At 36.2% G+C, this 14,389-nt stretch overlaps 1 protein-coding gene across 1 annotated transcript in view; it reads left to right on the forward strand.

Moving 5' to 3' along the window:
• The window catches only part of LOC110458512 (titin-like), a 483,136-nt gene that overhangs the window by 187,517 nt on the left and 281,230 nt on the right, over positions 1-14,389 (forward strand). Inside the window, exons 104-112 of the mRNA XM_021510245.1 lie at positions 8,569-8,643; positions 8,973-9,056; positions 9,434-9,736; positions 10,318-10,442; positions 10,849-11,047; positions 11,545-11,593; positions 12,400-12,471; positions 13,531-13,599; positions 13,950-14,018. Coding sequence (XP_021365920.1) covers positions 8,569-8,643; positions 8,973-9,056; positions 9,434-9,736; positions 10,318-10,442; positions 10,849-11,047; positions 11,545-11,593; positions 12,400-12,471; positions 13,531-13,599; positions 13,950-14,018 — 1,045 coding nt within the window. The remainder of the gene's footprint in view (positions 1-8,568; positions 8,644-8,972; positions 9,057-9,433; positions 9,737-10,317; positions 10,443-10,848; positions 11,048-11,544; positions 11,594-12,399; positions 12,472-13,530; positions 13,600-13,949; positions 14,019-14,389) is intronic.

Raw genomic sequence — 14,389 nt, forward strand, 5'->3', positions numbered from 1 at the left:
CACTGGAAAAACAGAAGAAGTCACAATGGAACTGGAAGTTTCTCAAGTGGACAAACAGGCGATCTCAGAAATCAAGGTTACAAAGGAAACTCACCCAACAGAGGATGTGACAGACATTGATGTAACTAAAGAAGACTCTGGAAAAACAGAGGATGTCAGAATGGAACTGAAAGTTTCTCAAATAGATAAACAGGCAATCTCAGAAATCCAGCTTGCTGAAGAACCCCAACCAGCAGAGGCTGTGACTGAAATTGATGTTCCTAAGGAGGACACTGGAAAAACAGAGGATGTCACAATGGAACTGAAAGTTTCTCAAATAGATAAACAGGCAATCTCAGAAATCGAAGTTGCAGAGGAAACTCGACCAGCTGAGGATGTGACAGAAATTGATGTTACTAAAGAAGACACAGGAAAAACTGAGGATGTCACAATGAAACTGGAAGTTTTTCAAGTGGACAAACAGGCAATCTTAGAAATCAAGGTTACAGAGGTAACCCAACCAACTGAGGATGTGACAGAAATTGATGTAACTAAAGAAGACACAGGAAAAACAGAGGATGTCACAATGAAACTGGAAGTTTCTCAAGTGGACAAACAGACAATCTCAGAAATCCAGCTTGCTGAAGAAACCCAACCAACAGAGGATGTGACTGAAATTGATGTTACTAAGGAGGACACTGGAAAAACAGAGGATGTCACAATGGAACTGAAAGTTTCTCAAATAGATAAACAGGCAATGTCAGAAATCCAGCTTGCTGAAGAAACCCAACCAACAGAGGATGTGACTGAAATTGATGTTACTAAAGAAGACACTGGAAAAACAGAGGAATTCACGATGAAACTGGAAGTTTCTCAAATAGATAAACAGGCAATCTCAGAAATCAAGCTTGCTGAGGAAACACAACCAACTGAGGATGTGACTGAAATTGATGTTACTACAGAAGACACTGGAAAAACAGAGGAAGTCACCTTAGATCTACAAGTTTCAGAAGTTGAGATACAGATTGTCAAAGAAGCTCCTGAGGAAGAAGCATTAACTGTGGAAACCAAGGAGGAGGTTTCTGAGGAAGTAATAATTACAGAAACCCCTGTTGACACCACTGAGGATGTTTTTGAAGGTCTTGTCATCTCTGAGGCTCCTGAAGAACCTCAATCAACTGAGGAAATCACTGCTGAACTTGACAACATTGCGTCTCCAAAGGAAACCAAGGAGGAAATACCAGAAGAAGTAGAAGTCACTTTTGAAACCAAGGAGGAGGTTTCTGCGGAACTTGTCATTACAGAAACATCTGTTGACACCACTGAGGATGTTTCTGCAGGTCTTGTGATCTCAGAAGTTCCCGAGGAAACCCAGGAGGAAATACCAGAGGAACTTGTACTCTCTCTAGAAGACAAGGAAGAGGTTTCTGAGGAACTTGTCATTACAGAAACCCCTGTTGACACCACTGAGGATGTTTCTGCAGGTCTTGTGATCTCAGAAGCTCCCGAGGAAACCAAGGAGGAAATACCAGAGGAAATTGTAGTCTCTGTCGAAACCAAGGAAGAGGTTTCTGAGGAACTTGTCATTACAGAAACCCCTGTAGACAAAATTGAGGATTTGTCTGCGGATCTGGTCATCTCTGAGGCTCCTGAAGAAACAAAATCCACTGAGGAAATGTCTGGTGGACTTGATATTGTTGAGGCTCCCGAGGAAACCCAGGAGGAAAAGCCAGAAGAAATAGTAATTTCCATTGAAACCAAGGAAGAGGTTTCTGAGGAACTTGTCATTACAGAAACCCCTGTTGACACCACTGAGGATGTTTCTGCAGATCTTGTCATTTCTGAGGCTTCTGAAGAACCTAAATCTACTGAGGAAATCTCTGCTGGACTTGATATTGTTAAGGCTCCAGAGGAAACCCAGGAGGAAAAGCCAGAAGAAGTAGTAGTTTCCATTGAAACCAAGGAAGAGGTTTCTGAGGAACTTGTCATTACAGAAACCCCTGTTGACACCACTGAAGATGTTTCTGCAGATCTTGCCATCTCTGAGGCTCCTGAAAAACCTAAATCTCCTGAGGAAATCTCTGCTGGACTTGATATTGTTGAGGCTCCTGAGGAAACCAAAGAGGAAATTCCAGAAGAAATTGTTTTCTCTATGGAAACCAAGGAGGAGGTTTCTGAGGAACTTGTCATTACAGAAACCCCTGTTGACACCACTGAGGATGTTTCTGCAGGTCTTGTGATCTCAGAAGTTCCCGAGGAAACCGAGGAGGAAATACCAGAGGAACTTGTACTCTCTGTCGAAACCAAGGAAGAGGTTTCTGAGGAACTAGTCATTACAGAAACCCCTGTTGACACCACTGAAGATGTTTCTGCAGATCTTGCCATCTCGGAGGCTCCTGAAGAACCTAAATCTACGGAGGAAATCTCTGCTGGACTTGATATTATTGAGGCTCCTGAGGAAACCAAAGAGGAAATACCAGAAGAGGTAGTAGTCACTGTTGAAACCAAGGAGGAGGTTTCTGAGGAACTTGTCATTACAGAAACCCCTGTTGACACCACTGAGGATGTTTCTGCAGGTCCTGTCATCTCTGAGGCTCCTGAAAAACCTAAATCTACAGAGGAAATATCTGCTGGACTTGATATTGTTGAGGCTCCTGAGGAAACCAAAGAGGAAATTCCAGAAGAAATTGTTTTCTCTATGGAAACCAAGGAGGAGGTTTCTGAGGAACTTGTCATTACAGAAACCTCTGTTGACACCACCGAGGATGTTTCTGCAGATCTTGTGATCTCAGAAGTGCCCGAGGAAACCCAGGAGGAAATACCAGAGGAACTTGTACTCTCTTTAGAAACCAAGGAAGAGGTTTCTGAGGAACTTGTCATTACAGAAACCCCTGTTGACACCACTGAGGATTTTTCTGCAGGTCTTGTGATCTCAGAAGTGCCCGAGGAAACCCAGGAGGAAATACCAGAGGAACTTGTACTCTCTGTCGAAACCAAGGAAGAGGTTTCTGAGGAACTTGTCATTACAGAAACCCCTATTGACACCACTGAGGATGTTTCTGCAGGTCTTGTGATCTCAGAAGTTCCCCAGGAAACCCAGGAGGAAATACCAGAGGAACTTGTACTCTCTGTCGAAACCAAGGAAGAGGTTTCTGAGGAACTTGTCATTACAGAAACCCCTATTGACACCACTGAGGATGTTTCTGCAGGTCTTGTGATCTCAGAAGCTCCTGAGGAAACCAAGGAGGAAATACCAGAGGAAATTGTAGTCTCTGTCGAAACCAAGGAAGAGGTTTCTGAGGAACTTGTCATTGCAGAAACCCCTATTGACACCACTGAGGATGTTTCTGCAGGTCTTGTGATCTCAGAAGCTCCTGAGGAAACCAAGGAGGAAATACCAGAGGAAATTGTAGTCTCTGTCGAAACCAAGGAAGAGGTTTCTGAGGAACTTGTCATTGCAGAAACCCCTATTGACACCACTGAGGATGTTTCTGCAGGTCTTGTGATCTCAGAAGTTCCCCAGGAAACCCAGGAGGAAATACCAGAGGAACTTGTACTCTCTGTCGAAACCAAGGAAGAGGTTTCTGAGGAACTTGTCATTGCAGAAACCCCTATTGACACCACTGAGGATGTTTCTGCAGGTCTTGTGATCTCAGAAGTTCCCCAGGAAACCCAGGAGGAAATACCAGAGGAACTTGTACTCTCTTAGAAACCAAGGAAGAGGTTTCTGAGGAACTTGTCATTGCAGAAACCCCTATTGACACCACTGAGGATGTTTCTGCAGGTCTTGTGATCTCAGAAGCTCCTGAGGAAACCAAGGAGGAAATACCAGAGGAAATTGTACTCTCTGTCAAAACCGAAGTAATAATTACAGAAACCCCTGTTGACACCACTGAGGATGTTTCTGCGGGTCTTGTCATCTCTGAGGCTCCTGAAGAACCTAAATCTTTGGAGGAAATCTCTGCTGGACTTGATATTGTTGAGGCTCCAGAGGAAACCCAGGAGGAAAAGCCAGAAGAAGTAGTAGTTTCCATTGGAACCAAGGAAGAGGTTTCTGAGGAACTTGTCATTACAGAAACCCCTGTTGACACCACTGAGGATGTTTCTGCAGGTCTTGTGATTTCTGAGGCTCCTGAAATACCTAAATCTACTGAGGAAATCTCTGCTGGACTTGATATTGTTGAGGCTCCAGAGGAAACCAAAGAGGAAATACCAGAGAAAATAGAAGTCACTGTTGAAACCAAGGAGGAGGTTTCTGAGGAACTTGTCATTACAGAAACCCCTGTTGACACCACTGAAGATGTTTCTGCAGATCTTGCCATCTCGGAGGCTCCTGAAGAACCTAAATCTACTGAGGAAATCTCTGCTGGACTTGATATTGTTGAGGCTCCAGAGGAAACCAAAAAGGAAATACCAGAGGAAATAGAAGTCACTGTTGAAACCAAGGAGGAGGTTTCTGAGGAACTTGTCATTACAGAAACCCCTGTTGACACCACTGAGGATGTTTCTGCAGGTCTTGTGATCTTTGAGGCTCCAGGAGAAACCAAGTCTACAGAAGAGATATCAGCTGGACTAGATATTATTGAGGCTCCTGAGGAAATAAAACAGGAAGCAAAAACTCCAGAAACTGTCATTTCTGAGGAAATAGGTTTATCACAGGATGTGGTATCACAGTTTGGGTTATCTGCCCCTGAGATACAGCTAGATGGAGACACCACCATGGGAGCAAGCCAGCTTATTATGCTTGATGAGTCAGGTACAAGTGTTACCGTGGTTACTGTTGGTCTGTCGCTAAGCTCTTTATTAGAATGGCACCATTTTTTGTCACTTGCTTATGGATATAACTATTTGTCTTGTACGCGTATGGCCAGCTGCAGTTTGAGAAAAAAAAAAGTCACACCAACTTTACGTTCTTTTATTCAGGAAAGCTTTTGATTTGATGAATGATGACTCTAATTACCCATCAATATATTAAAGATAATTTTATGATAATATTTCAATGTCAGTGTTCTGCTGTCAATTTCAGTTTTTCACCATTTAAAGAAAATTAGATGGGCTTTGGAATTCTCAAATCAAATATGCTTTGGAATGACTACAGAATCCTTAAGATCCATCAAAAATGATTCACTGAAACATTTTCAAATATTAAGAAAACAAATATTACATCAAATTTATTAGGACAAAAAAAAATCCTGGCCATATTTTTCTTCAATACTTCTGCTATCATAGTCTTTAATTATTCTATTCCAACCTGTTACCCCTCCATTCACAATAGTATGGTACAGACCATGGAGTTGAGGCTATTGGAGGACTGGAGGGGTGACAGGTGGTAGCTGGTGTTTGGATCTTAGTGGTTCTAGTGGTCTGACCATGTTGTCATCACAAATCACCCGGATTGAAATTGACACAGGATGTTGATGTCAGACATGCCCCCAGAATTGATAGCTTCTCCTGATTTCAATATTTACATCCAACCATTTAACTCATTCACCCCTACATGTTTAAACCAGACTTGCCTAATCTTTGAGTTGGTAAGGTTCAAATGTGACTTTAGGGGTGAATAGGTTAAGACTGAGTATAATCTTGAGTGATAGTTCTTAGTTCTTGTGTTCATAAAAGAAACTGTTATATTATCATCATTTTGGGTTAAACCAATTATTATTATAAAAAAATACAGTAAATACTGTTTGGCCAGTCAAGTATGTAAAATTGATTCAAACTGGATTACTGACGGTATCTGAAAAAACATGGTAAGTTGGGGAAAAAACTACAGTTCATTCAAAGCGTAATATTCTTCAAGATTTTAAAACCATTGATAGTATGCATAAAATATAATTGTTTCTTTAGAATTAAAATACGATTATCACTCGAGATGGTGAATTATTTAGTATCAATGTTGTACTTTTTGTGACCTTGTCTATTCGACATATTAAGTAATATTATTAATTAAAAATTATTGTTCATTCATACGAGTCTTTCGATATATTGTATATTTAAGTAACCATTTCAATATTTTTGGTGACCAAAAAAATGGAAATTAATACATTTATTTTTTTTTTAATTCTGAAACTATGAATGTAAAAATGTGCATGGGTCTCGACAATATTTCTATTTCATTTTACCTTTGTTAAAATTTCAAGGTCATTGAAAGTACCATTGTTGGTCGGATGTTTGAGTTCAGGAAATCTCAAAATTACTTACATTAAGCTCTTATTTCTGGAGTAAAAAGAAGATTTTAATCCGAAGTCACCTAGAAAACATCATCTGACTTAAGATTAAAATACAAATAATTTCTCCAGAGGTCAGGGTACGATATGACGTTGTTACTATGCACCAATCAGTTCACAGCATTATATTGAGCCCAGCCAATGAGAACGCTCCATTCTGAGCTCGGAGAATGGACCATTGGTTGTTAAACACATGGCACTGATATGGTACATTGTATTGTTTCGCGGTTATAACTAATTCTGTCTTGTTTTGATGACAATGTTTAGACTACGTTATTAACATATTAATGATGTCATTATTTACATATTTCACTTGTAGAAAAACTCTTGTTTATGCATTTCGGAAAAATCTCTTTTTCCTTCATAGTAGAAAAATGATCAAATATCACAATCTGCAGAAAATTTAGTGAATATCACAATCTGCAGAAAATTTAGTGAAAAAATAGACCTTGGGTTTGAACAGCTTTTGTTTAGCGGTTTAAATTTGAAGGGTTGGACAGATATGAAGTGTTAGTTTATGGACAGATTTGGGCCTTGTTTATCTAGCCACAAGAATCCTGGATGTCACACTGTTACCTGTTTTCTATAGGAAATTGTCCAAGTCATACAGCCATGTCAGCATCTTACACGTTTTACGGGGAAGTGGCTGGATAACTGAGGCTCAAGTGTGTGCCAATATAATTCTGTTAGTTTTATTTCATTTTCTAAATGGAAGTAAGGGAATGGGTTTTTGGAGAAGATATTTTCGTATGAAATTTGTTTTGTGTATACGACTTTTGAAAGGGTTTTTTTAAATGCCAACAGATACATAGCATGCTATATGAAACTTTTCTTTGGCATGAAAACATCTTTTGGATATTTTTTTTTTTAATTTACATTAGTTATCACTTAATATTTTTTGCTGAAAACCAAATAGGGTATCATTTACTAAAGATCTTCAGAAACATTGATTTAACACTACTAGGATATATGGTGTTGAATTATAAATCATCTTAAATCTAGGCTATAACAAATTCAGATTTGAAAAATAAAAATAAAAATCAATTTAAACTAAAATACAGGAGTATCTGCCTTGTTTGGTTTAAGATAGCTGACACTTTTATATTAACCTTTCTCCCCTACAAACAACATTAGACCTTACCACAAAAGTGGATAGAAGAGTCTATTGTCATCATAAAGGGGTGGAAGCATGTTTTGAACAGATGGTTTTCTAGTTGCTCAAGGCATGACATACAGCTTTAGAAACATTTTTGGAATTAACATATTTTGTTTAATTATTATGATTATATTATGATTTTTTAAATTGTTTGATTGAATAGGTTTTATTCTTCATGGATAAACTTTGTTCATTTTACAAAATCTCCTGAAAACTTAACTGTTTTGGAGAGCAAACATTTTGTAAAATAAGTGAAATTTTGTAACTGTTTTTAATTATTTCACTGCACTTTTTCTTTCCTTCCATTTTCTTTTAACCATTTATGTCAAAGTTTAACCATGTGGATTAATTTATTAATTATTTCTGTAGATATATTGAATATATAGATTTTATCAGCTAGTGAATACATTTTGACACTGTCGCCCCCTATTCTGTTCAATAGGATTCATCCAGATAAAATAATGGGCTGTTTCATTGTACAAATATAGGGGATGCAGGTGTCAAAATAGTTTGTGAATTCATTAATATTTAATTTAACAATGTTTTGCTGTAACAGATTTATACTGTAACCATTTTTTCCTGTAATAGTTGCTGTTACTATTAGTCATATATATCATGCTTACTTAAACTTAATTGTTTAGAAAATAACTTCAATTAATTATTTAGAAAATAATAATTTAAGATAACAATTCTATAGAAAGCTAGTGTATTTTTACTACAATGTTAGTTTTTGTTCAGCCAATTTATTAGATCTATATAGAGCAGTGTGATTATTAATTTAGTTTTGTTTTTAGTTAGACAATTGTATATTCTGATATTGTTTTAATATTGTCACTGTCAGCTATGAAAATTTATCAACATACCTATAGGCACCCATCCCTACAGACACAAAATAGACCGGACCAAACTATTGGCAGAGTCTATTGAAGTTGAATAGGGATATTGACCTGTCATACAAGTTGATAAATCTTCATAGAAACAGATGTATAAACTTTGAAATCATATAAAATATATGACAATAAAACATTAACTTGTATGAATGGAATAATTTGCATGTGTGGAACGTTGTGCATGAACTATTAAAATCTATTAATACTTCAAAAACTTCATTGAATATCACATCAATTGTCATCTTACTTAGTTGATAGTGTATATTTTCCTTGAAAATACAGTTTAATAATCTTAATTATGCTTTTGTCTCCGTAGAAACCAAAGAAGAAATTGAAGCAGAACTTACTATTGAACAGGTTCTATCTGAAAAAGAAAAACTTGTGACAGCAGGTAAGGGCAATAACTCTGAAAAACTGTGAATAGTGTTTATACAGGAAGATTTTTTTTTATCACAGGCAACAACTCTAAAGGAAGGAAAATCTTATGAAAGCAGGAAAGGGCAATAACTCTAAAAGTAAACCCAGTGAACATGTTCTGTAAGATTTGGTAAAAATTTTGATGGCAGGTACAGGGAATATTTTTTTTCAAATGTTCTTTTATATGATATTTACCTTTTTTAATCAAATCAAAAATAAAAATATTGACATATATTTCATATTGATATATTGGCATCTATTTATATCTTCTTATTTATGTTTTTATGTATTTCGTTGTTTTAGAAGAAGAGAAGGATGCTGTATCTGAAGAAGAGAAATCTCCTGCTCCTGATGAGGTTGTTAAACCCAAATCACCAGAACTTGTCAGTAAGTAGTAGTTACTGTAGTACTTGAGAAACATCTGGTTATAGGGCCAAGTTTTTCAAAACCTGATTATAGTAACAGCAGCTTAACGAAAAAAAAAAAAAAAAATGAACTTCTTTTTCCAAAGATTGAAATTTATAACTTAAATTACAGCAAATTTAATATCTAAGGAAAGAAAAAATAGGAATTTTGTACATATTTCAGATGTTATAAAAAAACTCATTTTGAAAATTTGCATTAAGGATTTAGAAAGTAGTTGTATTTAGTCACTCAAAGCTTTTTGAATAAAATACAAAAATAAAAGAAGTCATATATGTTTTAGAAATTCTGTCTAAATATTTATTCAAAATGTTAAGCAAGATTTGTTACATTTTGTACAGCTGCTGAAATTCTTGAGGAACGCACAGCACCAGAAATCGTCCAACAACTTGAGGACATCACGTCCAAGGATGGTGGCAGCGCACGCTTCCAGTGCATCGTCGAGGGCCATCCCCGCCCAGAGGTCACATGGTACAAAGATAAAGAAGCGCTCACAACTTGTGAAGAATTCAGTATCTCCTACGAAGATAACCTTACTGTACTGGAGATCCCTGATGTTTACGTGGAGGACGGCGGAAAATACATAGTCGTGGCCAAGAACGAGCTTGGCTCTGCCACGACATCAGCAGAGCTCATTATAGAAGGTTTGTATATTGCTAGCTGTGCAAAGCCACTATTGGACACGTGATAGGTTAATAAGATAGATTTGCTTTAGCCAGAAAACTAGAATTGCATTGAGTGAGTAGCCCATTAAAAATAGCACTCAGTCTTGTTATCATGCGTGACATTCTTGAAAAATATAGCACCAAAGGCTACGCTATTAGGTCACCAACCGCGTCTGCTCTGATTAGATAAAAGTTTATGTTCAATCATGCCGAATGACGTTATTTCACATGGTAAGATAATATACCATCAGCTATATAGGAATGAAACTTTAGACAATTATTTGAAAAATTTGTATATTTGAATTAAAACTGTACAGTACCTTATGTGTCGTAAATATCATTAGTATACCCTGCAAAAAATCTCAAACTAAAGATAATTTTACTGACAGAAAATCTTAAATAAAAACGGAAAAGCATGATACTAGACAAGAGCGAGATTTACTGGACAACAGTAATCAACTGAAGTAGAGAAACATCAATGTTTATCACGGTTTAGAGAGGCTGCTACTTTCATCTGATGTTTTGTATCTGGAATTTTGACGTTATTTGAAATTTTTCAGTGCCTGCTGAAGAGATTATCACTGGCATTCCCCCCTACTTTGATAAGAAACCCAAATTCCAGAACGTGGAGACCGGGTCAACTGTTCACTTTGAGGCCGTGGTCAGAGCTTTACCACAGCCAGATGTAAGTAGAGTGGTCGAATAGTAGAAACAAATATTCTTCTTTTTATTTTGTTATAAATACAATGTATCATATTAATATTGAAAAATGAATTGTGTTAATTTGAAAAAGGTACTGACTCGGGTCGGTGGTTTTTCTCCAGGTACTTCAGCTTTCCTCCACCACCTTCTTTGCACGTTCTTAAATGACCGTAGCTGTAATTGGATGTAAAACACAACCAAACGAAATATGAAATAATGCAAATATTTCAGAATGTACAGAAAAAAGCAGAATGAAAGACTAGAGACGTATCTTAATGTAATGCCAGTAGATTTATTCAGAAAGATGACACATTTAAGAGTCGAGTCACTCAGTAAATTGATGAATCTGTTCTTGATATTAAAGACGTGATTATTGAATTCTGTTACAGATTATGTGGACACGGGAGGGAGCCATTATTTCCTCGTCAGACAAATACAGTGTGGAGACAGCCCCTCTACCTGAGGAGAACACCTACCACACCAGTCTGACACTGAACCAGGTCACATTGGGTGACGCTGGCACATACAAAGTCAGAGCGTCCAACGAGGAAGGCGACGCCAATGTGTCTGTCTCGCTCCTCGTCAGAGGTAGGTATCTCCGCGAAAGGAGGGTGGGTTGGGGGATAATATCTACGTTACTGACAGAAGAATAGGTCAGGGGAGTTCATTATTTTTACGCAGAACACTTGATACATTTACTGCTGGCTGAAACAGCTTTACAAGGTATTTTATTATAAAGGTTTACCTCCATTTTTTCAATTTTAAAAGTATTTTATTGACAATACATATATAATACAAACATATAAGTTAACATTAAAGAAGATATTAGAACAGTAGTGACAAAAGAATCAGACAACAGGCTATGCCTATATCAGTCTACTTCTTTACCTCCATGACACGATAGTTAGTCAGCGGAGTTCATTATTTGGCCGAAGAACACTGCTGGTGGAAACAGCTTTGCAGGGTATTTTATGGAATATTCTTGAGTAGACAGAAAACAAGTTCTTATTTTAGAATTTTTCACAACATATCATGTATAAGTAGTGCTTATAAAGATAGAAATAATTTCTGTTTTGTTTGTCTAGACGAAGGACCCAAGACGACAGACTTCCGTGATAGTCTCAAAAAAGAAGTGTAAGTACTGCATGATGTATTTTTAATCTGTTAAAGAGTATAATTTATCAAAGCTTTGGTTAGAGAGGATGTTGACCTGGCAGTAAGTGGTAGGTACCTGCTCTTGATTCAACTGATTAAGTTTGAATAAATGGTACAAAGATTGTTATTTTAACTTAACCATTTTTTTCTCTTTTTCTAGATGTGTGCTTAACTAATTTAGCTAGAAATTAGATGCGAGATATTTCAGTTTTATTATTTTCCATTAATATTTGTTGCAATTTCAATTTCAGTTTCTCTAACTTAGATTTAGACTGTGTGAATTACTAATGAACTGTTTATCTCTAACTTCACAAATTATTTATTTTTTGAAATATTATTTTAGTTTATTAGCCCTGTAATTATAATACACTTGATTTTAGTTCATTACGAGGTAAAATCATCCACTGAACTAACTTAATGTAATTTTGTAAATCACTTATTGTTCACAATGGAATTAACCCTTTCACCCCTATGTAACTTTAGTAGACTCTACCATGTATTGATGTGGATGAGTCCATTATGGTCTACAGTGGTGAAAGGGTTGAATTTGAGTTCATTATTCCAAGCAGAAGCTAACAGACTTGCATTGTTACAGTCGTAAAATTGAATATTTGGAAACAGTTGATTTTTAGCAATTTTATTTATGAAATTCCGGAATTGTAAGTGATTAACAAATTACAGTTTGGATTATGGTCACGTGACTAAAATCTAAAATAAAAGTGATGTGCCATAACAGTGATCCGATAATTAAAATCATAAATTTCATTAATGCTGTCCACTCACAGGAAAACCAGGGTGGGCTTCAAATTAAAAAAGCCAAAACCACAAGTGGATTTCAGAGCTCATCTAAAGGAAGTGTGAGTTACTACACCAGAGAAATGCGTTGGTGACACCTGTATTTTGTAACGCTTGCTTTGATTGGATGTTGTCAGAAAATCAAACCATACCTGTCGTGTTTTCTGATTGGATGTCAATCGAAATATACAACCAATATTATTCACCCGTTATGAATATTTTTCCTGAATGGTTAAATATATCAACCAATGAAATAGCCTCTCTGTCTGAATGTCCTTGGAAACATCAAAAACCTTTCCTGTCGTGTTTTCTGATTGGACGTCTATGGAAATATACAACCAATATTATTCACCCGTTATGAATATTTTTCCTGAATGGATATATACATCAACCAATGAAATAGTCTTCCTGACTGAATGTCCTTTGAATCATCAACAACCTTTCCTGTCGTGTTTTCTGATTGGATGTCCGTTGAAATATACAACCAATACATGTAATCCCCTGTTAGGATTTATTTCCTGAATGGTTTTAAATATGTCAGAGAATGAAATGTCCTTGGAAACATCAACAATCTTTCCTTTGCCTGTTATATTTGTGTTCTATTGGCTTAAATATCAACCAATGAAAAACCCTGTCTTCTATATTAGCACAATCATTTAACAACGAATTAGTCCAATATTTGGAATGAATTTTCCTTATAAACAACACCAAAAGTATTTGTGTAAAAAGGAGCTTTTGTTATTTTTCTAGCATGCTTTGACAGAATTCACAAATCAGCTTCATTTTTACACCTTGCAGAAACCAGGATGTATCATTTGTATAGCCTGCATTGATTGGTTGGTAGCCAAAAAACAATTGACCACTGAAATTCCTTCTTTTATTTGCTATATAAATGAAGTATAGTTTTTGTGTTGCCTCCATTTATTCATATCATGGATGAATTTAAGAAGTAAATCTTGTTTTCATGAATGTGTATTACAATGGTGTGCATGAATATAAATGGATGTATTGCACATTTTTAAATTCTGTTTCATTTTTGTTTCATGTGCATTTTTGATGATTTGCCACGAGGTTATCTTTCTTGCATGTTGTTGTAATTAGCATGTGATTGTGTTATACAGAAAAACCAGGGTTGGAATAAAACATGCACCAGCACAGAAGGACTTCAGGGAAAATCTCAAAACTGAAGTGTGAGTAAAATGGTTGTTAGGGGGAGATTTCAAAAAGGAATTTCCATCAGTATCTAGGTAAATTTTCAAAACAGTTTAACAGATTGCAATTTCTTGTTTTTACATATATACAATAATGTATATATATTGAAAAGATAATGAATAAGTATTAAATAATAACAAGCTAAATGGGATCACTTAGGGAATTAGTTAAAGTAAAACTAACATCACATATAAACATTAAATGTGTCATGTATATTAGATAGCTTAATGTTAAAAATAACCAATTTGGGCCAATGCTAAGTGAAAGCGAAGCTCAAGATTTTCGATAAATAGTTTAGTTCACTTATTGTTATCAAATTTGTGAACAGGAAAACGAAGGTCGGTGTATCACATGGTCCTGAGCAAATCGACTTCCGTGACAAACTCAAATCACAGGTGTAAGTACCTGACTCTCAAGGGTATGGACCCCTTACAATGTGATAATTACCTTCAGAAACTGTTGACACACTCTCACTCTGTGCACCTGTACAAATTACTCGTCTTTCTTTCCTATATCTCAGTTCTTTAACTCAGAACAAACTTGTTTTTGATGAAAAAATAATTATTAGTTCACTATTACATTTGTCCGATCTGGTATGATAAGCATCCAGTTTTATCCATCCTAACATCGTTTATGTGTGTATTTTGCGTAATTTTGTCATTTGTATATTACATCATTGTTTTGTGTGTATGACATCATTGTTTTTTGTGTCTGAGATCATGTGTTTGTGTGTATGACATGCATGCTAATGAGATTTGTTATTGCCTT

Source organism: Mizuhopecten yessoensis, unplaced genomic scaffold, assembly GCF_002113885.1.
Source record: "Mizuhopecten yessoensis strain PY_sf001 unplaced genomic scaffold, ASM211388v2 scaffold9639, whole genome shotgun sequence".
Classification (NCBI taxonomy): Eukaryota; Metazoa; Mollusca; class Bivalvia; order Pectinida; family Pectinidae; genus Mizuhopecten; species Mizuhopecten yessoensis.